At 34.8% G+C, this 22055-nt stretch overlaps 2 protein-coding genes across 3 annotated transcripts; one reads left to right on the plus strand and one right to left on the minus strand.

Moving 5' to 3' along the window:
- The first annotated feature begins 7431 nt into the window (after positions 1-7431).
- LOC130997283 (ethylene-responsive transcription factor ERF106-like) lies at positions 7432-8540 on the plus strand. Its single transcript, XM_057922549.1, has one exon. It carries the CDS (start codon positions 7813-7815, stop codon positions 8371-8373), a length of 561 nt encoding a protein of 186 aa, XP_057778532.1. The 5' UTR covers positions 7432-7812; the 3' UTR covers positions 8374-8540.
- Positions 8541-14250: 5710 nt separating this feature from the next.
- LOC130997284 (ATP-dependent 6-phosphofructokinase 4, chloroplastic) lies at positions 14251-20879 on the minus strand. 2 transcript variants are annotated; one of them, XM_057922550.1, is made up of 13 exons: positions 20514-20879; positions 20306-20392; positions 20152-20214; positions 19895-20032; positions 19351-19509; positions 19222-19275; positions 19074-19142; positions 18393-18522; positions 18270-18310; positions 17651-17875; positions 16995-17043; positions 14932-15086; positions 14251-14670 (listed from the first exon to the last, which is right to left on the minus strand). In XM_057922550.1, exons 1-13 carry the CDS (start codon positions 20799-20801, stop codon positions 14506-14508), a joined length of 1623 nt encoding a protein of 540 aa, XP_057778533.1. In that variant the 5' UTR covers positions 20802-20879; the 3' UTR covers positions 14251-14505. The 2 variants fall into 2 exon arrangements, with proteins under 2 accessions (XP_057778533.1, XP_057778534.1); XM_057922551.1 differs by lacking the exon at positions 14251-14670 and having other exon boundaries at positions 16995-17056; positions 20514-20837.
- Positions 20880-22055: the final 1176 nt, after the last annotated feature.

The following is a 22055-nucleotide window of genomic DNA, read 5'->3' on the forward strand; positions in this document are numbered from 1 at the left end:
CTCTTCTTTGTAGTGTAAATGATGAATGAGTATAAGGGTCAAGTAGGAAATGTGGAAAAAGAAATGAAGGATTTAAAGGGTGAAATTTTGTTTATCCTTCTTTTTCCCATGATAAATTTACAACCAAAGAGAACGCACCCAACTCACACATCCGCACTCGCGCAAGTTAGATGATTCGAACTTTTGATCTATTAGTTAGGCTAGAAGGGTCTTATTGATATGTCATTTAACACTAAATATTTTAGAATATTTTGTCTTAATAATTAAAGTGTGGATATTTTGTATGAATAAGTCAAATTACTTAAGACCAATTTGTGTTAAATATTGATTTTAAATATTTATTAAAAAAATAATATCTAAAATTAAAAATATTTGATTCGAGATCATTATCATCTGACTTTTATAATTAGTTTCTTTCACCTAAAAAATCTTTGCGAGTAAAATTTATTGTTAACAACAAATTGAGAGCATTTGTTAAAACAATGAACTATGCAGCCACAATATGACTATTCACACATTATTTAAATACAAAAAAAAATTATATATTTAATTTATTTTTGTTAATATACTGTGTTGTCTATATTGTACTAATTGGCAAATATTTTCGTGCGGCGGGTCTTATATATGAGACCAGTAACGTAATATAACGTATGTAACAATATTTTTCATAGGTGAATACTAAAACAATCATTCAGCGCCATTGGTTGAACACCGAAGCTTGGACTTCCTACCAACTGATATTTGGGGTCGAATTTTATTAGTTATATATATATATATATATATATATATATATATATATAGAGAGAGAGAGAGAGAGAAAGGCTAAAATAAGAGCATTTCTTAAGATATAAAATAAGAATCATTTTCAGCCCTTAGATTATCAAGATCTACGGTTGATTCGTAATCCTGTTAGATGGATTTATAGTCCTGAGTTCGAATCCTAAAGGTAGCAAAAATTTATTTTTCACAATTCATACCTTTATACAGCGAATTCATACGTGTTCTACATAAAATTCATACATTAAAATTGCTCTTATTTCTTATTTTAAGATGTGCTCTCACGGTAGCCCACCCCTATATATATATATATATATATATATATATATAGGGTCAAGTTAAACAGAGAATTATTATATATTTCATTTTGAACAAGTCTTTACATTTTACGAACAGATTAACATAACTAACGAACAGACGTATTTAGTAAAAAAAGAGAAAAACTCGCCACCAACAGGATTCGAACCCGGGGCAAATTGCTGTTCATGCGGTACATTGATCTGTTCATAAAAATTGTAGATCTGTTCGTTTTTATTTCACGAATTCTCTATTCTCTAAAAATTTAGCATTATCTGTTTAACTTTTTTCTCTCTCTCTCTCTCTCTATATATATATATATATATATATATATATATATAAAAGAACTGATATTTGGGATTCGAACTCAGGACCATAAATCCATCCAATAGGATTACGAATCAACCGTAGATCTTGATGATCTAAGGGCTGAAAATGATTCTTATTTTATATATTAAGAAATGCTCTTATTTTAGACATTCCCTATATATAGGAATAAATCATGACCATAGATCTAGAGTAATTTAAGGGTTCAGATTTGATCTTTTCACTTTCACGAAATTTGCAGCAATTGTCTTTATAATTCATACGCGTATTAATTGAAGGATAAAATAGGTATTGGAAGTCTGACCTTCCGTTTTTAACAATACAGACCATAAATTGTGCCCCATTAATTTAGGAAATTAAGATTTGTTGACACCAGAGTGCTTGAACTATATCGTTGATTTATTGTATCAAAACAAATTTTCAACATAATCAATTAACACAAACCAGATGGGTTTTAATAGTGTACACATGACGAATTATACGTATGAATTAATTGTGTATACATGACGAACTATACGTGTCAGTTATATAATTTACATAATTCATGCCAAAGACAGTAATTCACTACAAAAAATTCGGTGATTACCGACGGCAGAATGTCGTCGGTAATAAAAGACGGCCGCCGGTAAATTGTGCTACCGGCGGCAATTTCCCGCCGCTAACCCACTCGTCGGCAACGACATTACCGACGGCGACCTGCGACCGCCGGCAATTAACGGCGGTACAGCTGCCGCAATTTTCGCCGTTAAACGGCGGAGCAATGCCGGCGAATTAGCGGCGGCGGCATTATTGCCGTCGGCGGCGTCCGGTGGAGATCGCCGGAGTTGGCCGGACTATTAGCGACGGTGTTTGCCGCTGCTAATTACCGGCGGCATTAATCCTGTCGGTAATAGACAACCGTCGTCCGCCGGAGGGGGGGCCGGCCTATTAGCGAGGGCACAATGCCGTCGGTAATTAGAGACGGCATTTTGCCCTCGGTAATTTTTTTTATTTTATTATTTTATTTTATTTATTTATTTATTTATTTTATTGTATATCCACAATTTAGCGGCGTCCCCGTCGCTAATTACCGGCGGCGAGTTTGCCGTCGGTAATTGGTCGGTAATTTCGAAAGTTCGGGTCGCCTGAAATGCCGCCGCCATGCCGCCGTTAATTACTGACGGCAAAATCGCCGCCGGTAATTTCGTCGCTATTTACGCGTTTTTTTGTAGTGATTCATGCTAGTTCATGAATAAAAAAAATAATGAATAAGTCTGAATTAAAAGTATACCCATGTCGAACTATACGTGAATCATGTGAATTAGAACCTAGATTAAAAGGAATGGCAGAACATAAACAATAATTCATACTGGTTCAAGAATAAAATAAATAGTGAATAAGTCTGAATTAAAAGTATACTCATGACGAACTATACGTGAATCATGTGAATTAGAACATAGATTAAAAATAACAAATAGATTTACGAATTATAACCAACCTTTGTGTGAATTATATAGTACATAGTCAGTATGAATTTCTACAACCATAAAGTAAATTAAATGAATTCTCGTACACCATAAAATAACAAATAAGAAAAAAAATCTAATAATTAACATGAATCCCTTAATTTTAGGAATAATTAATTACATTCAAAGTCAAATTACCATCATATCCTACTATAAAATGGCGTGTATGATAGGGCTTATATTTAGGATTAATCTAGGCCATCAAATTTTATAAATCCAAGGGATTATATTGGTTCCTATTATATAGCCTAAGAACTGTTTTTATTTTAGCCTCTCCCTATATATATATATATATATAAAAGAACCACTAAATAAAATAAGAATAAAGAACTATCTTAAGCCATTCGATCATCAAGATCTACGGTGGATGCATCATTTTAGTGGATCGATATAGTTTTATAAAAAATATCACAAACATTTTTCATTTTTTTTTTATCAGAAAAAAAAAATTAATATTAAAGCGGTACCAGAGGTACCAAGACAAAAGCCTTAAAGCAGTTTACAAACATTTTTCATACATTGTAAGTCTAGAGATATTATGTTCAATTTCTAGTTGTGGTGTTTTTTTTTTTTTGTGATTTTGAATTTTTTTTAATATTTTTTCAATTTAACTTTTTACTTTATAAATAAATTTTATAATAATATTGAATAAAAGCTTTATGGTCCAATGAATAAGTTGTTGATTTATAAGTCTAGAGATATTAGTTTCAATTCCTAGTTGTGATGTTTTTATTTATATTTTTCACAAAATTTGTAATATTTTTTATAAAATCAAATAAGATTTTATTTAGAGCAAATAAAAATTTAAAACGTTTTATTTTTTTTAATGGAACTTTGTTTAAATGTAACTAAGACTTTCCATAAAATCAAATAAGATTTTTATTTAGAGCAAATAAGACTTTAAGATATTTTATTTGTAATGAAACTCTGCTTAAACATAAATAAGATTTTTAATGAAATCAAAGAAGATTTGACTTTTAATCTATAATGAGTGATTTTATTTAAATGTAAATCAAATAATACCTTTCATATTTACTATATTAAGTGTTATCTCATATAAGTAATACTACTCCCTCCATTTCATTACAAATGTCTCATTACTTTTGGGCACGGAGATTAAAAAATATGTAGAAAATAGATAAAGTGAGTTTGTGAAAATTGTTTAAATATTAGGTAAAAAGAGAGAATATATTGCCAAAAAATGAATGAGACATTTGTAATGAGACATCCCATTATGGAAAGTGTACTTTGTAATGGGACAGAAGGAGTATAATTTTTACTACTATTATCAAAAGTCATATTTTCTAGGGTTAATTGCATATAATATCACAAACTTCGCCCGAAATCCATTTTCCCCACGATCTTTAAAAATTTCATTTTTTATTAAATACTTTGATATTTGTTCAATTTCCCCACGATTTTTTTTAACCCTCAAATTGGAATCGACGTGACGCTGATGTGGCTCGCCGACACACGCTATTCCAATAAATTAAACGATGTGTTTCAGTTTAAACATTAAAACCTTTATTTCAGCAATCATCACTACCAATGGGCGAAACACCGGCGCCAACAATCGGCGCACTGATTTGGAAGACTGAAAACACAAAGCAATCGGTGCCAACAATCAGCGAGCAATCGGCACCACTGGTTTGAAAGACCTCGACATGAAGACTTCCACACTGGTTCGGAGAGGAACCCTTCGACAGAGGTGGTGGAAAGGAAAGCAATCGTTTCTTTCTACGGTGGATGCATCATCTTGATGGATGAATGCAGAACTTGAGTTCAAATCCTGAAGGGAGCAACAATTTTATTTTTTCAAATGCAATAAATTTAATAGTGGATGCATTAATTTGCATAGCAAATGTAATAATTTTAATGGTTCTCATGTTCTCACGAAAAGTGTGGCTCTCAATAGAACCACACCATATATATATATATATATATATATATATATATATATATATATAGGGAGAGGTTCAAATAAGAACCACTAAATAAAATATATATAGGGAATTGATCATATAGATTGCCTTCCCTTAGGTAGTATATAGATCAAAATAAGGACCACACATTTTCTCTATGTGGCGCGTTAGGAGAGTGACACGTGGCAGCAAAATCGAATATTAAAAAAAAACATTTTTTTTAATTCTTTTTTTTTTCAGATTTCTGTAGTTGACATATTTTTCATGCATATCATTACACATAAACATGCATAACTTATACACAAAAATGCGATAAATCTAATTTTTTTGCCCCCATCCACCCCACACCCGCCCACCCCCACCCACCCCCCAATTTTTATTTTTATTTTTTAATTAATTAATTTATTTTTTTGTTGAAAATTCATTTTTTTGTAGGCTTCATTGGCATGAGATGCATGGTTTAGTTTTATAATTTGCATTGTTTTGTTTTGCAATATGCAGAGTTTATTGACATAATTTGCATGGTTTTTTTTTTTTTTTTAAATTTGTCTCACCCCACCTTCGCCCTCACCCCACACCCCCACCATCAAGCACTGAATCAATTCAATTATGAGGTGAGATGAAGCAGAGGCAGGGGAGCGGTGAAGCGAGACAGAAGAGCGACACAACGAGGCAGAGGCAGAGGCGAGGCGAAGAGGAAGCGCATCACGCAGATCGAGAGAGAGAGACAGAGATATGGAGGCCGAGGCGCGGTGCGGCGTGTCCAGGCGAAGGTGCGCGTGGCGAGCGGCGAATGAAAGCTTATTTTAATTTGTGTGAGTATTTTGTTTATTTTTGTCTTTGAGAATTGGTAAAATCTACTATTAACCATATAAATAATCGTGTGATTTATAATTTATTTGCATGTACTTTTTTAACAATGACACCCACTTTAATTTTGCTCCATTTTATTTGATATTATAAATCATAAAATTATCGTATAAGTGATACGATCATTGCCGAACCATTCAATCGAATACGCAAACGGAAGACTTTGAAACGAACGAATGGATGGAAAATTTCAAAACCTCTGAATCTAACCCACAGAATGATATAGGCGATGAAATTCCTATACCCCAACGTGATGTTGACGCAGCAACTCGAGGACGATGAATGACACCCGACGAGGGTTGCTTGACTCGATGTTACGTCGATAGATGAATTCGTCTTGGAATTTCAAGAGGAATTCAATAACTCTCAAAAGAGGAGTAAAAACTCACGAAAATATTATTGATAAAGGCTGATTTTCGGCCAACACATAAAGCCCTATATATAGGCAAAAACTAAACATAGTCTAATAAGGAAACAACTTTAAATAAAACTCTAATAAGCCAAACAAGACCCTTAATCCCTAATTTCAAAAATAACATAAAAACTAAACTATTGGGCTCTAAAATAACAAGGCTGAAAATAAAATAAACAAGGTCTTCCAACTTCGGCCCAAATGCAAATAAATCAAAATCAACGCGCCAACTCCACCATCTTCAAATGGCTTCTTCTTCAACTCCTGCTTCTTCAACGACGAACCTTGGGCTGCATCGATAAGTCATGTTCTTTGGCGACAAGATTTAAAACTCGTTGAAAACCAAAAATGAATAGGAGTGGTAATCCTAACTGAAAAAATAAAAATAACTTTGTAGACACATAAAAATTAGAGTAAAAATTGAAAATGCCATATTCCTTAAGTTATATATGAAAAATGTCCTCTTTTATAAACATAAGCTTCCTATTCCTATTCTTTAAAGAGAGCGCCATTTTGAAGAAGAAAACACAATATTTGGCCACTAATTGAAAAAACACAAATTCTGGTAATTTTTTACGTGTAAAGACTATTTTGCCCTTAATTAGGGCGGACCGGATTCGGATCGAATTCGGGTTTACGCGCGGGTTAGGCACATATGGCACTATTAGTGCCATATGTGCCAACCGGAAAAAAAAATCTAAGTATATGTCACTAATGACACTAATATGGCCATAAGTACCATTCGTGCAATACTACATAACAGAGTATATGGCACTAATGACACTAATATGACCATAAGTATCATTCGTGCAACACATTATATGAAGAATCTAAACCCTAAATGGATAATCTAAACCCTACGGGGAAGTGTTCAAAATGACACTAATGGCACTAATATGACCATAAGTACCATTCGTGCAACACTGAGTATATGTCACTAATGGCACTAATAGTGCCATATGTGCCTAACCCGCGCGCAAACCCGAATCCGGTCCGTCCTATTTAAGGGCAAAACAGTCCGAAAACGTAAAAAATTATCATAATTTGTGTTTTTTTCAATTAGTGACCAAATATTGTGTTTGGATATTCACAATGACCATATGAATATATTGTTTCTTCTTTAAATACCTTTGATGTTGATGAATTTGCTCGGTTTTATTTAAAAGTCATATACATTTGAACGATTTGACTGCTATCAGCCAACGATTTGACAACTATCAATCAAGAATACATATGACCGATGAGTGGTTAGATTATCTGATCGCTCAGACGGTCAATAATACATATGCCCTATCGTATATCGTGTAATAGGGCATTTTTACCTATTAACACTAAAATTTATATACTCCATAATAATTATGAAAACTTTTAGATTATGATTAACATAGAGGGCCCTACAAACACTATAACAAGGATCTTGATAGTACAACCACATCCAGGATAATTTTTCTGTCCCCAGCCACTAATTATTAATTACTCCTATTAGACACAGAGCACTGCAAACGTTTCCCACACGTACCTACAACGCCTGTTCGCTGTTTCGGTATATATATATATACGTCCCATGCCTTCTCTCTTTTCACTAAACATATTATATCAACAAACGCTCACTACCACTCTCTCTCTCTCTCTGCTCAATTCGATTTTTTCTTAATCTTTTTTTTGAAACAAAGCTACATATTTTGTACTATATTATATAGTGATGATGGCAAATTCTGATGAGGGCTTAACATTAGATTTCATACGGCAACACCTCTTTGAGGACTTCAGCTTTGCAGACTCCTTCTTCGACACCCTCGACGTTTACTTCTCCGACGTCGTCGCCGCCGCCTCCCCTTCGTCCATGTCGGACTCTTCATCCGACCCGAACCGACCCGATTCGGATTTCCGGCACGATTTCTTCGATGTGGAAACGAAGCCCCACATTTGTCCGCCGAAGCGCACCAAACCCGATTCAGTGGGGGTCGGGTCGGATCCTGTGATGGCGTGGCGGCGTTACAGGGGGGTGAGGAGGCGGCCGTGGGGCAAGTACGCGGCGGAGATTCGGGACCCGGCCCGGAAATCGAACCGGGTGTGGCTGGGGACGTACGACACGGCCGTGGACGCGGCCCGGGCTTATGACTGCGCCGCCTTCAAGATCAGGGGCAGTAAGGCAATCTTAAACTTCCCCATGGATGCCGGGAAATCAGAGCCGCCGGCCTCCGCCGGCCGGAGGAGGAGGAGAGAGAAGCGAGCGGACGGCGGTGCGAACCCGGCTTCTTGATTTGATATTTGAAGCCACACGACAAAGTCAAGCCATTCTGTTTAATGAAGAGAGCATTACGAACAAGCAAGATCCTGCTGTCTAATCATGTGATTATGATCGGTGTAGAAATGCAGGATCATTATTTTCAAACAAAGAGAATACGAGTGCTACTTTTTATTAGAAAATTAATGAATTGAATTAGTAGAAATTAGTGGTAGTGGTAGTCTAGTATAGTGAAAATGAGGCAGAAGATATGCATATTTATATAGGGTAAGTATTACTCCATGTAAAGTTATTTGTAGATGTCCTTTTCATAAATTCTAAATCTATAATGCTATAAGCCTCTAATGTTCATACCTACAAAAAAAGAGCCGCTAATATGTTCTTATAGTCACAACATGTACAGGTGTTGAACATATTATATATAGAACAAAAAGATATTAATACGTGAATTAAAGCTTTTAAATGATCATGAGTAGTCCTATTCATACAGATTATATATCTACTTAATAAAATATTTTTAATATTTTTCTCATAATTTTATGACATCATTAATGTTGATTAAGTGAAATACTCCCTCCATCCCACGAAGCATGACACGTTTCTTAAAATGACAAAAAATTTACCCTTTATTCACATTTTCACTTTTTCACCTACCACACTTAACACACAAAATACCAATTTCTTAATTCCCGTGCCGAAAAGAAGTGTGTCATGCTTCATGGGACGGAGGGAGTAGAAGTTTACATCATTAATATTTTTCTCATAATTTTCAGCAATAGATTACCAAAAATGAAAATTCAAATTTCAAAATTCCAATTTTATACTCCCTTCGTCCCTAAAAATTGTGACCTTATAATTATATCGGTACGTCCCTGAAAATTGTGATATTTCCTTATTTGAAAATGACGCCACAAACTTTCTCTATCACTATTTACAAAAAAGTGTGGGATCCAATCTCCACTAGTCAAACACAAGTACTATACTTTTTCTTAAAACTCGTGCCATATCACTTGGGCTACAATTTTTAGGGACGGTGAGAGTAACAACTAAAGACTTTTTTTCCACATTGCTGAATGATAAAAATAAGACCCTATATTCTATCATTTGATTGTGACTTCATTACCTGCACATCTTTTGCTCGAAATCGTGAACCGTCGGTTCAGGAAAATTGGAACCAAAAGCGAATCGTGGAGCCACGGTTTCGGCTCCAATTTCGGTTCGTAACCGTTGACCACGGTTCTGGTTCTGAAACCATTGACCATGGTTCGGTTCAACGGTTCGATTCCCGGTTCCGATTTTTTGGAGCATCTCTATCTGAGCATATTCTTCAATAATAGCAAGGATAACTATTTGTCTTTGGTCGCTTAATTCCAAGCTCTGACATTGTGAGTGCAGGGCGGAAACTTCCAGGTCTGCAAAGATTTCATTCAGGCTTTGAGCCGTATAAACACAGTTCTTATGGCCGAGGTTGCATACTTCACAGATGATATTTCCATAGACAACCTTCTGGGGAGTGATTATCCGATCCAACGCCTTGCTGCATCCAGTTCTGTGAAGCACAGTGTGGCTTTCCTTTTCAGCCTTAGATTGATCCGTCTCTGAGATCTGCTCTATTAAATAAGGGTATACGTGTCGCAATCTCAGCCACACGCATATTTTACTCCTCATCACACATTATTTAATTATGACTCCCTAATTTTCAGATTTTAACTTAATTTTATCCCTCATATATCAAACAATATTCATGGTTTGTTATGAATCCATGACCAAAATTAATTTAATTATTAATTAATTTGATTGTCATATATTTACTAGTATGTCCTCCCGTGTTCGATATTTTATTATTTTTAAAATTAAATTATGTATGAGTTAGATTAATTGGTAACAAAAAAAAATACGTTAATTTAAATATTAGTATTTGATTTACAATAGTGTATAATAACAATATTATTAACTTAATGAGTATAATATCAAATTTAATGAGTATTGTACAATTAATAATAATAATAATAATAATAATAATAATAATAATAATAATAATAATAATAATAATAATAATAATAATAATAATAATAATAATAATAATAATAATAATAATAATAATAATAATAATAATAATAATAATAATAATAGAATGAAATACTCACCTTCATAATTTGTATATGAAAAATACCCACCTTCATAAAAAAACATGCTAAATCTATCTAAATTAATATGATGTACTGATCCTACCCTTGGATGGCGATAGGTTTGCATGAATTTTTGTAAAAATTCTTACACTTTTCTTACACAAATATACTTATATACAATTATTAGTTGGAAACATGTACAAAATCTGAAAATGAGGCAATTATTATTAACTTCACGTCATTTTCACCTATTAAATGGTGAAATAAATTTAAACATGCAAACGCACATGTGAATTTCTAAAATTCGGTGCGCGCGAGCTGGATGGGAAAGAGAAAGGAAGTCAAGGTTAAAAAAATATATACACCACTCCCAAATTAAATTATACTCCCTTCGTCCCATTACAAATATCTCACTTTCCATAATAGGATTGTAGGCAATTAAATTTATAGCCTATTTAATCCTTCCATATGGAAATTATAAATTAAATATGAAATTATATATTTTATTTTATATTTTAGAATTAAATTAAATATAATTCCAAGATTAAATAGATATATAATTAATATTTGATTATGTGGATTTATTGACCAATCAGAAATTGACATGTGGAAAATCTACATAAAATAATAAATATTTTATGTAGATAAATATGAATCTTGGGGAGCCAATCAAATCGCGCCACCTCAACCCTAAAAGCCCAATATGAGGGCCCAAAGCCCATCAGCCCACTCCATTCTTTACCTATAAATATGGGTCATTTGTGGAGTCAAAGGATCAGAAATCATTGGAGAGCTCAAGCATTAAAGGAGTAATTCTCTACGACGAAGTCATCTCCAACAATCAAGGCAGTCTGCAAAGAAGATCAAAGAGTTCTTCATCAAATTCATCCAAGTCAACGTTTGATTCAGAAATAAGGTGGAAGCCCTCTGGATTGATGTTATCAAATCAAACTCAAGTCAACATTCAAGTTCAAGGAGATCAAGAAATTATATTTCCCTCCAGCAATAAATGAAATACAAAAATGTGTACAAATCCAAAATATATAGATTGAAATGAATTTGATGCGGGTTGTAATTCTCTACTTTAATCCTCTGATTCTTCTCTTCGAACTTCTTCAAATCCCTGGAGGGAAATATAATTTCTTGATTTCCTTGAACTTGAATGTTGACTTGAATTTGATTTGATAACATCAATCCAGAGGGCTTCCACCTTATTTCTGAATCAAACGTTGACTTGGATGAATTTGATGAAGAACTCTTTGATCTTCTTTGCAGACTGCCTTGATTGTTGGAGATGACTTCGTCGTAGAGAATTAGTCCTTCAATGCTTGAACTCTCCAATGATTTTTGTTCATTTGACTCCATAAATGACCCATATTTATAGGTGAATAATGGAGTGCGCTGATGGGCTTTGGGCCCTCATATTGGGCTTTTAGGGTTGAGGTGGCGCGATTTGATTGGCTCCTCATGATTCATATTTATCTACATCAAATATTTAATATTTTATGTAGATTTTCCACATGTCAATTTCTGATTGGTCAATAAATCCACATAATCAAATATTAATTATATATCTATTTAATCTTGAAATTATATTTAATTTAATTCCAAAATATAAAATAATATATATAATTTCATAATTAATTTATAGTTTCCACATGGAAGGATTTAATAGGCTATAAATTTAATTACCTACAAGGATGTTTCATTACAAATGTCTCATTCATTTTTTGGCAATATATTTTCTCTATACCTAATATTTAAACAATTTTCATCAACATATTTTATCTACTTTCTACACATTTCTTTATCTCTATTCCCAAAAGTAATGAGCCATTTGTAATGGGACGGATGAAGTATTTTAAATTAACTAAAAACCAAAATAAAATCATAATTATTGTCTAGAACTTAAACAATCATTCAAAAATAAACAAGAGGCAAAATGGGATATATCCTTTTTGAAAGATGAAACATAAAATATACCCACTTTTTTTAAAACAATAAAATCTACACACTTAGGACATTTTTACCTTTATGTGTAATTCGCGCATTGCTTACAATGAAGCGTCGAGCACTCAAGTGTCGAGCGTCGAGCATTGAACTGTCCAGCGTCGAGGTGTCGAGCAATAGTTCAAATTGAACTATTGCTCGACACCTCGAGCATCGAGTGTCGAGCATCGAGTGTCAAGCAACTGAGAACTGTCGAGCGAGGCGGAGGCATCGAGCATTGAACTGTCGAGCAAGGCGAGCAATAGTTCAAATTGAACTATTGCTCGACACCTCGAGCATCGCGTGTCGAGCAATTTAGAATTGTCGAGCGAGGCGAAGGCGTCGAGCGTCGAGCATTGAATTGTCGAGCAAGACGGAGATGTCGAGCGTGGCGAGCAATAGTTCAAATTGAACTATTGCTCGACATTAAGTCTCGAGCAACTGTGCGTCAAGCACTGAACCATTGAGCATTGAACCAACGAGGCGGAGAAGCGGTGCGGCGTTGCAGCAGATCTAGAGAGAGCGTCGTGACGGCGCGATGGAGAGGCAGCACAGCGAGACGCGGAGGAGGAGGCGTGGTAGCCGCCAAAAAACCTAACTGGAAGCGCCGCACAGCGCGACGGAGAGGCGCCGCACGGCGCGACGGAGAAGGAAGCACCGCAGTGAGGCGAGGCACAGCGATGCAGAGGCGCGCCGTGGCGATGCGTCGTGGCGGAGACAGATCTGAAATAGGAGAGAGAGAGAGAGAGAGAGAGAGAAGAGGGCGGTGCGGCTGGGCGACTGAGGCAAGAGGTCGTGGCGGAGGCATGCGTGGAGGCGCCGGAGGCGCACTGGGGAGAGAGAGAGAGAGAGAGAGAGTTGCTGCGATTGTTTTTTTGGGGGGGGGAAGAGGATTTGTTTGGTATTTTCTTTTTGTCTTAAGGGTATCTTAGTCCTTTCAACCCCAAAATGAGTACATTTTATACATTTCTTTTATAGTGGGTATATTTTTACTTTTATCTTTCAAATAGGGTAAAGACTACCATTAACCCAATAAACAATTACATCATAATTCATAAAAAAATATTAAAATAGTTCAAAATAAGCAAAAATATAATAATCAAGTATATTTTAAAAGAGAAAAAAATATGGATTCGGGTCTGGACCCGAGACCATGTGGATCTTATGAATCTGGACATGGATCTCGTTTCTTTTATTCATCGGATCTAGATCGAGTCCGAACCTAAGTAAGAAAATTTAGATCTGGATCTGAACCAAGCAGAATCCAATTCAGATCTGGCCCATTGCCATCTCTAGATGTATTCCCCTCTTATACACATCAATATGTATTCGCTTGGGACCAACAAAAAATATACTCATACAGATATAAAGTGTATCTTGAAAAGATTGTTACTGTCTGATCATAAAAAAAATTGTGAGAGGTCAAAAATTGACATTTGTATTTTGCCTATATCATCTTTCACTGGAAAGAAAATTAAAAAAGCAAAACATGAGATCAGTAGTCCCCAAGCGGACATCTAAACAGATTGTGAAGTTTTTGTGGTTCTTAAAATATGAGATCAGTAATCCTCAAGCGGACACTCAAACGGTGTAAACTTCTATGTGTGAACATTGATGCCTAGAGTGCAAATTCCACAACTCCCCTTTCCCCAAGTTTTAAAAAAAAAAAAAATCAGTAATAATTGAAACAAGAGTGTCGAACAATTACAATCTTGAAGCAGGGTTGTAGACTTGTAATTGAGCATCACAAACAGAGAAATAGTCCAGTGGCACATTGGTAACAGTATATCATTATAGAATAACATGAGCTAGCCCGAGAAATACAGATGTATTATCACCTTTTACTAAAACGCATCTCTACTCCCATAATTCTATATCACCTTTTTTCCAATCAATTCAATTACCTGCCTATGGACCTTCAATCATCATCATCAACAACAACAACAACAACAACGACAACAACAGGCAAAAGACAACTTCGAAAATTGGAGACATGGAGAATTCGCAACGATGAATCCCTAAACTCCATCTATATAGAAGTAATCTTTAAATTATGAAAGTCATCATCAATCATATTGGGAAATCTTTCCCGCACAACCTCACAACTGAGGAAACTAGGTTGATTCGTAGATGCAAGAAGTCGAGCCCACATTCTGTCTGTCAATTTCACAATGTTTGTGGTCTCTGTAACTCGCTGAAATCAAAAGCAAGAAATTTCTGTCAGGCAAACAGTTGTTAAAAGAACATGAACCATCTAGCATCTATATATTTTTATTTTTATTTTTATGCATCTAACTATATTGCATCGCATTGCAAGTATCGGTTCACTTAGGAAGGCAATGAACTAAGTACTCTGCAAGATCCAAATATCTTACCTGTTTCACTTTATAAGCATGTTAGTACTACTTCAATTTCATATCTAAGTCGATTGATTGCGTATTAGAAAATAGCTTACACTGATTGGAATATAGGCATGTCTGTTGTTTACAGGTCCAACGGTGAAGCCAGTGTACCCTGCCATAGCTCCATGGATGGCACTGTGAGCAAGAAGTGTGCAGTAGATGTTGTCTGATGCATTACTGGGAATTGCTCGAATCATGTATGTTGGGTCTGTAGATGTAGTGCATACCCATTAGAAAACAGAGTTTAGAAAGAAATAATAGATACTAACTTCATAAAGCATTACCCTTGAACAAAGGGATGATAGCACAGTCTGGCTTAAAGCTATCAGAGCTTTCTCTATAACTTTTCCAGCCCATGTGCATTCTATTTCATTTACAAAACACATTGAAAGAGATGAATTGTTTTCGTGTTTTATGAACATATCTTTTTCAGGACATGGGAATGTTACCCACAAATCCTGAAATTACAAGTAAAATTTACTCCTTAATTTGTGCATTGCTTCAGTGAATGAAATTCCAGCAGCATAATTTAAACCACCTAAGTCTTGAGTTCAGACTATTATCTAGTATTTAATCTAGGATTAATTGTATACATTATTAAACTTTAAACAAATTCATTTTGCACACAAACTTTAAAATCTGTATTAAAATTACTCAACTATTAATTTTTTCTCATTTTGCATACTCGTCTATTTCGGGCCAAACTTTGTGCCTGAAAAGATGTCGTTTCCATCCAACTATGCAATACGATGTTAGTTCTATTTTTCCACGCGGTCATATTTATGCCACGCGAGCATATTTATGTCATGTCACCACATCGAAAAATTGGTGAATATGCAAAATGAGAAAAAATTAATAATTGAGTAGTTTTAATACAGATTTTAAAGTTAGTATCCACAATGAGAATTTGTTGAAAGTCCAGTAATTTATATAGAATTAACCCTTTAATCTATTATCGTTTATTCTGATTAGTATTTTTTACGTAATCAGTTGGCTTAATTACAGCCCACAATTATTATAGGCTGCCCCTGCATGGGCTTGGATTAGGTCCAGGATTTGGCTCTCGCTCTTGGCCAAGAGAATGTGTTCTCCTGATTGTTTCTTTCTTCTTTTTTATATGATCCTATTATAATTTCTATTTAGCTCTAGATCTTGCAGGGTTCGCCTTTACTCTAGCAGGATACTATACTTAATTCGTGCCCAAAGTCTCCAAAATGGTAATCTAATAATATACCATCAGAACTTCTATTATTATCCTAGTGAGCTGACGAGATGTCCTGCGAGAAAATCCTAGCAACTTCAGAAGAACACTTGAATTAACATAGTAAGCAAATAAACGTTGATTATTGAATAAGAACGAATCCAGAATTCCCCTTCGAACTGACCTGAAGGGTTTAAGTAAAACAAATATTAGAGTCCTACTTGCATAAGGAAACTTCTAATAAGAATCCTGCAAAGTGTTAAAGTCCTACTATCATAAGCAAACTTCTAATATTAAATAATAAATTAACTAAACATTATCTCTCAAAATTCTGCTACTCACGCTTCCACCTGTCCAACGCTCGCTGTACTTTTCTTCCTCCTAACATACACTTTAGTAATTGGTAGATTTCCATCATGAGCCTTCTAATTATTACTTTGCAACTTCTTGAGAGTCTTTACAACAATTTTTAATGTGTGTAGTAATGTCGGTCAAAGCGAAATGCAAAGGCAAAACTCTATAGGTGTGATAATAACTATTAATAGATGAATTGTGTGTGTGCTCAAAAAAATATTGAAAGGGTGGGTCCTCTTTAGGGTTCAACGAATCAATGCAACAAACATGAAAGTCTAAACGCTCAATGCAAAACAATAAAAGTTCAAGGGCTTGACAGAACAAAACTCAATAGGGACAAAATTAACTTTATGCATTTTTCCTGAAATATGGTGTGGGAAATTTTATGTAAACTGCAATTTATAGGGAGTACAATCTCTCACCATTTTCATTAGGATACTTGCCAATATTTAAAAAGCTTACATGGTAAATGACGAAAAGGATAACACAGGTATAAAAATTAAAAGAGATAAATTTCAGGACAAGTGTCTCAAAGATTAGTAACAAGAAGTTCAATATTACCTATATATTTCATATTGATTGCCATCTTTCGAACATTTGTGAAATGATCCTGAGGAAGAAAACTAAAATCTGAGTTCAATCGGAATTTCGAAACGGACTGACAAGAGAAAATCTGATACTGAGTCAGGAGTCCTACAATACAACATGTCAGGTACAAAGTATCTTCATACACCCCTCTAGAGCTAATACCAAGAGAGACTTCCTTAAAACAGATGGCAAGGCATGAAGAGAAATTTCTTAAGTACTGATCCAATAGACCAATGATTGATATCAGTAGGAAGAGGTGGTGCCACAGACGTGATTTATTAACAGAAACGGGCTAAAATAAAAGAAAAAACATCATGTCTTACAAAAGTGGGACAAAAAGAATGGCATGTCCAATATGAAAAAACCATGGAAAAAGAAGCTGAGGAGCATGCAGTCTCATATAATGCGATGGAGTTTAGTAAATATTAAGGTCAAAAAATTGAACTACAGAATTACCAGAATCTCCCATGTTTAGTTCGAAATATATATATATATATATATATATATATAAGAGAGAGAGAGAGAGAGAGAGAGAGAGAGAGAGAGAAACTTGTACATGCATATACAGTATTACTATAAAAAGAATTAATGAGAGATTGAGCACACAAAAGGATGTTACTGCAAGATACCTTAATCTTTTGCGTTAGCCAGAGGCCAACATCCAACAGTAGCCTATTCCCAGATGCATCTTTTTCAGCAGATGCATGAAAGCTCTGAGAAACATATTCCTGTCCTGCACCTTCAGCCAACACAATCACCATATGTCCATTTTCTTTCAGCCTCTGCTCAACAAATTCAAACAGCCCACCCTGTCCTTCCAAATAGAATGGGGACTCTGGTATCAAGCAAATATCCTGACACAATCCAGAACCTGTAAGCAGAGTTTTCAAACAAAATCATACATTTCCAAAATATTTGAAACAGGCAATAGTTTTACAAACCCAGCCTGATATATCATATTTAAAATCCTCAATCATGAAGAAGGATATCAGAAATCTGGAACATCTAGTAATATGTTTTCAGAAGTCTTAGTGCATTCATACAGATAAGGACAGACTTGAAGAAACTTTGATAATCAAATCTGCAGCGTGGAATACAAATCCACAAATGGCTCTGAATGATGAAAATGGAATATATATATATATATATATATATATATATATATATATATATAGAGAGAGAGAGAGAGAGAGAGAGAATGAAATGTGAACATAATAAAGGAAAATAGAGCTAGCCGATGTCTCTCACCACATCACGGCTTGCCAGTGTTGCATGCATGGCGATGAATCCTGCAAAAATTGATAGAGCCTTCCTGAAGGGCACATAAAAACTTAAATTGAAGTTCGTGGAATAGTGCTAATCCTTTTTTACCACTGTATCGGCCCATAAGTTTCACAATTCCAACTCCATTTTCTACGCTCTCAACTTCCACATGTGCAGCACTTATTGCTCGTTGAGCCTCCTCTACAGCAGTATCAAACCCAAAGGACTTGTCTATCACCTATAGAATTGTTGGAGGGGGGGGGGGGGAACAGAATATTTATGAGAAGAAGACATCCCATTAGAGGAAATCAAATAACCGAATAAATTATTTCTTCAAATAATCATTTCCTTGCTACAATCCATGATCTGCGGGAATACAGCACTTTCAGAACATCCAAAACTGTTTCAACCATTTAGTGCTTCATCTCCGTTTAGGGATTGAAGTATTCATATTGCACATATGATTGCTATAAATCATTATAGTAGATAAAATTTAAAAGCTGGTAATAAATCCAAAATTAGGTTAAGCTATGGGCTAGTATCAGTGATATCAGATTCATTGGCCACAATATGTGAATCAAACAAACCATCAGGCTCAACAAAATACCATGATTCTTAACCTTCCTTTTGGGAATTGTGAGTGATGGGTAGCAAGTCATTTCTAAATAGATTTGACTTATGATCAAGAGATGAAAATCAATGACACAATTAAATCAATGAGCAAGCATCAGTCGGATAAGGAAAATATAAATACCATTCTAAACGCAAGATTAAACTAACATAACTTACAACAATATCATTATCAATTGTCTTGGGAATCCCAGCAACTGCTACCTTAATCCCCCGCCTTTCCACTTCCTTAAAGATAGGGAAATTATCATCTGAGAAAAAGTTAGCTGACCACAAAATGAGCACTAAATAAAATTTAAAAAATCACCTTATAAATTGCTGCAGCGCCTTTTTGTGTACCATCGCCTCCAATTATGTAAACCTGGTAACCCAAAGATATCATGAAAATCCTTTAATATTGGTATTATAGACATTACAGGGAAAGGATGACTTAAACCTGGTTTATTCCCCTATCCTGAATATTGTCAACTATCTTAATGGTATCGTGACCTCCCCTTGACGTTTGCAAGAAAGTTCCACCACGCTTATGAATATCATTGACAGATTTTGGAGTCAACGTGACAGTATTTTTTGAATAGAATCCTCTATATCCTCCCTGAAAATGCTCATCATTGTGATTGACTTATCGTATTCATAGGTGAAACAAACGACAACACTGGGTGTTAGAAGGGGATTAAATTACTAAGATACTCCATTCATTGTAAAGCTTTTAGCTTACCATCTTGCAACAACTTATGATGCCTCAATATGCCAAAGATTTAAGAAGCGGAGAATAAAGGATCATGAAAAACATTACTAACAATTATCAAAGAACATGAGGCAACATTAGAAATGCAACATTAAGGATGACATATAGAAAAACAAGAGATTTTGCAACAAAGAAGTAAGAGGAACATTTAAAAATCAATCACAAATTGCTATTATATTCCCAAGTTCAGGAGAAAAATAGATAGGGCACTAGAGCAGGTTACGAATCTAACCTGAATTCCAAGGATTTCCTCTACGCCATACATATTATTCAAACCACAAACTATCTCACGTATCACTGTATTAATTCCAGGACACAAACCTCCACATGTCACGATACATGCACGAACTTCCTCAGACTTAAAGTACACCTAAATTAGCAAGAAAAGGAAAATATAAAGACCATACTTGTTTAGAAAACAATGAAAGTTTGCATTCTATTGGAAAATAACCATTAAATCAAACCATTCATAAAATCAGCAAACAATACCTTTTCGCGGGGCCCTGCACGCCGAAAATGTACTCCCCTTGGACTGTCCTTCTGAACAACAACCTGAAGGCAAGAAGCAACGTTTTGATTCACTAGATCAGAATGAATACACTTGAACTTGCACGTACGAAATTTTTGTAGAAGCTGACTTTACCTTCAGTGCCACCACATCTTCGGGGCTAACAAATGTTTTCTTCACAATTGCATAAGCTTGGGTTTTCTTCAAAGGATTTGTATACATCTGAATTATACCAAAATTGCAAAAACAAAAAATCAAGCACATGTTATATAAGAAATTAAGAATCCTGAAACTATTATATGCCAAGTTAACAATGAGTTGAGAAAAACATAGGAAAGTTTACTGGTAAATCAGGGAGGAAAGAGGTCAAGTGCGGGACGTCTTCGAGGATAAAATCTTCACTCTGAGCTTCGATAGCGTTAATCCCGCCGTCTTCCGAGGCTCGTGCTTGGACCGGACAGTTTAGGCGCGAATTCAGCGGCCTTCTGAGAGAGAATTGTTTGGTGAAGACGAAATTCGCGAAGCTGAGAGAAGCAGCTGACGTGATATTCTTCGCATTGAAGGAAGTGGATGGAAGAGAATTTCTAGAGAGAGAATGAGAAGGAGAGGCGGAGGTGAGAGAAGCATCCATTGCAATGAGAAACAGCAGAGAGCTGCCGTTGTGGCAACTGCTTTTAATCGAGCTTCATGTCAAACTTGACAGTTGACTCGCGGATTACCCAACTGTAACTTGTTAAATAAGCGATTATATCATAAAACTGAAAGGAAATTAATATCAATGAAAGGAAATTAATATCAAACATAAAAAATAAAAAATACCCACTATAAAAGAAAATTATACTCCCTCCGTCCGAAGCAAAATGACACATTTGTTTTCTGCACCAAATTTAAGAAATTGTAGATTAGTGTATTAAGTGTGTAGTATAAAAGTGATAAAATATGAGAGAAAATGTAATAAAGTGATAAAGTAGGAGAGAGAAGGTAATAAGGAAGTGATTAATTAGTTATAATTATGCAATTAAAATCCCTTATTTTTTCTAAGTATAGAAATGTGTCATCTTGTTGGGACGGCCCAAAAATGAATATGTGTCAGTTGGGACGGAGGGAGTAAAAACTATTTATTTTGAGCTTGAAAGAACCAAGTTATTCTTACTTAATTCATAAAAAATGCTGAAATTGCAAACTTTGCTCGACATGCTCGATTAATACACGTCGAGCATTAGCGTATTTGGATAAATATATTAATGTTCGACATGCTCGACTTCTGCGAGTTGAGCAATAGTGGTAAATACTTCAATGCTCGACATGCTCAATCATTGTGAATTGAGCAACATTCGAGCATTTGTTGTTGAGCATTCTTAGAAAATACACTAATGCTCGACATTTATCGATTATAAGTCGAGCATTATTGCAAAATACACTAATACTCGACATAAGGGTAAAAATATCCTAAATGAGTATATTTATATGTTTTATAAAAAGTGGATATTTTTTAGGTTTTATTTTTTAGAATGGATATATATCATTTTGCCCCTAAAAATTATTACTCCATTCGTCCCCTTTAAATGACCCAATTTCTATTTTGAGTTGTCCCACTTTAAATGATTCAATCCAAATTTAGAAATAAAACTAGACATTTAACACTATTTTTTAGGTTGTCCCACCACCACTTTACACTTTTATCACACATTTCTTAATCTATGTGCATAATTTTTTTGAGTCATTTAAAGCGGGAGTATAACCAAGACAAGGAATTCCCAAGAAAATACAACTTGAAATTAATATGTAGTTAGATCATAAAAGAGAAAGGAAATTAGGATTAATAATTTATTTTAAATTTGTGTGGGTAAAAGCTAAGAGAATTCTCAAGAAAATACAACTTGAA

Source organism: Salvia miltiorrhiza, chromosome 8, assembly GCF_028751815.1.
Source record: "Salvia miltiorrhiza cultivar Shanhuang (shh) chromosome 8, IMPLAD_Smil_shh, whole genome shotgun sequence".
Lineage (NCBI taxonomy): Eukaryota > Viridiplantae > Streptophyta > Magnoliopsida > Lamiales > Lamiaceae > Salvia > Salvia miltiorrhiza.

Coding starts and splice junctions, on each gene's coding strand:
- LOC130997283 (XM_057922549.1), top strand. CDS start 7,813: ATGATGGCAAATTCTGATGAGGGCTTAACATTAGATTTCATACGGCAA.
- LOC130997284 (XM_057922550.1), bottom strand. CDS start 20,801: ATGGATGCTTCTCTCACCTCCGCCTCTCCTTCTCATTCTCTCTCTAGA. Junction 19,276..19,350: donor AGGATAGGGGAATAAACCAG/GTTTAAGTCATC, acceptor TTGGGTTACCAG/GTTTACATAATTGGAGGCGA. Junction 19,143..19,221: donor GCGCTGCAGCAATTTATAAG/GTGATTTTTTAA, acceptor CCTATCTTTAAG/GAAGTGGAAAGGCGGGGGAT.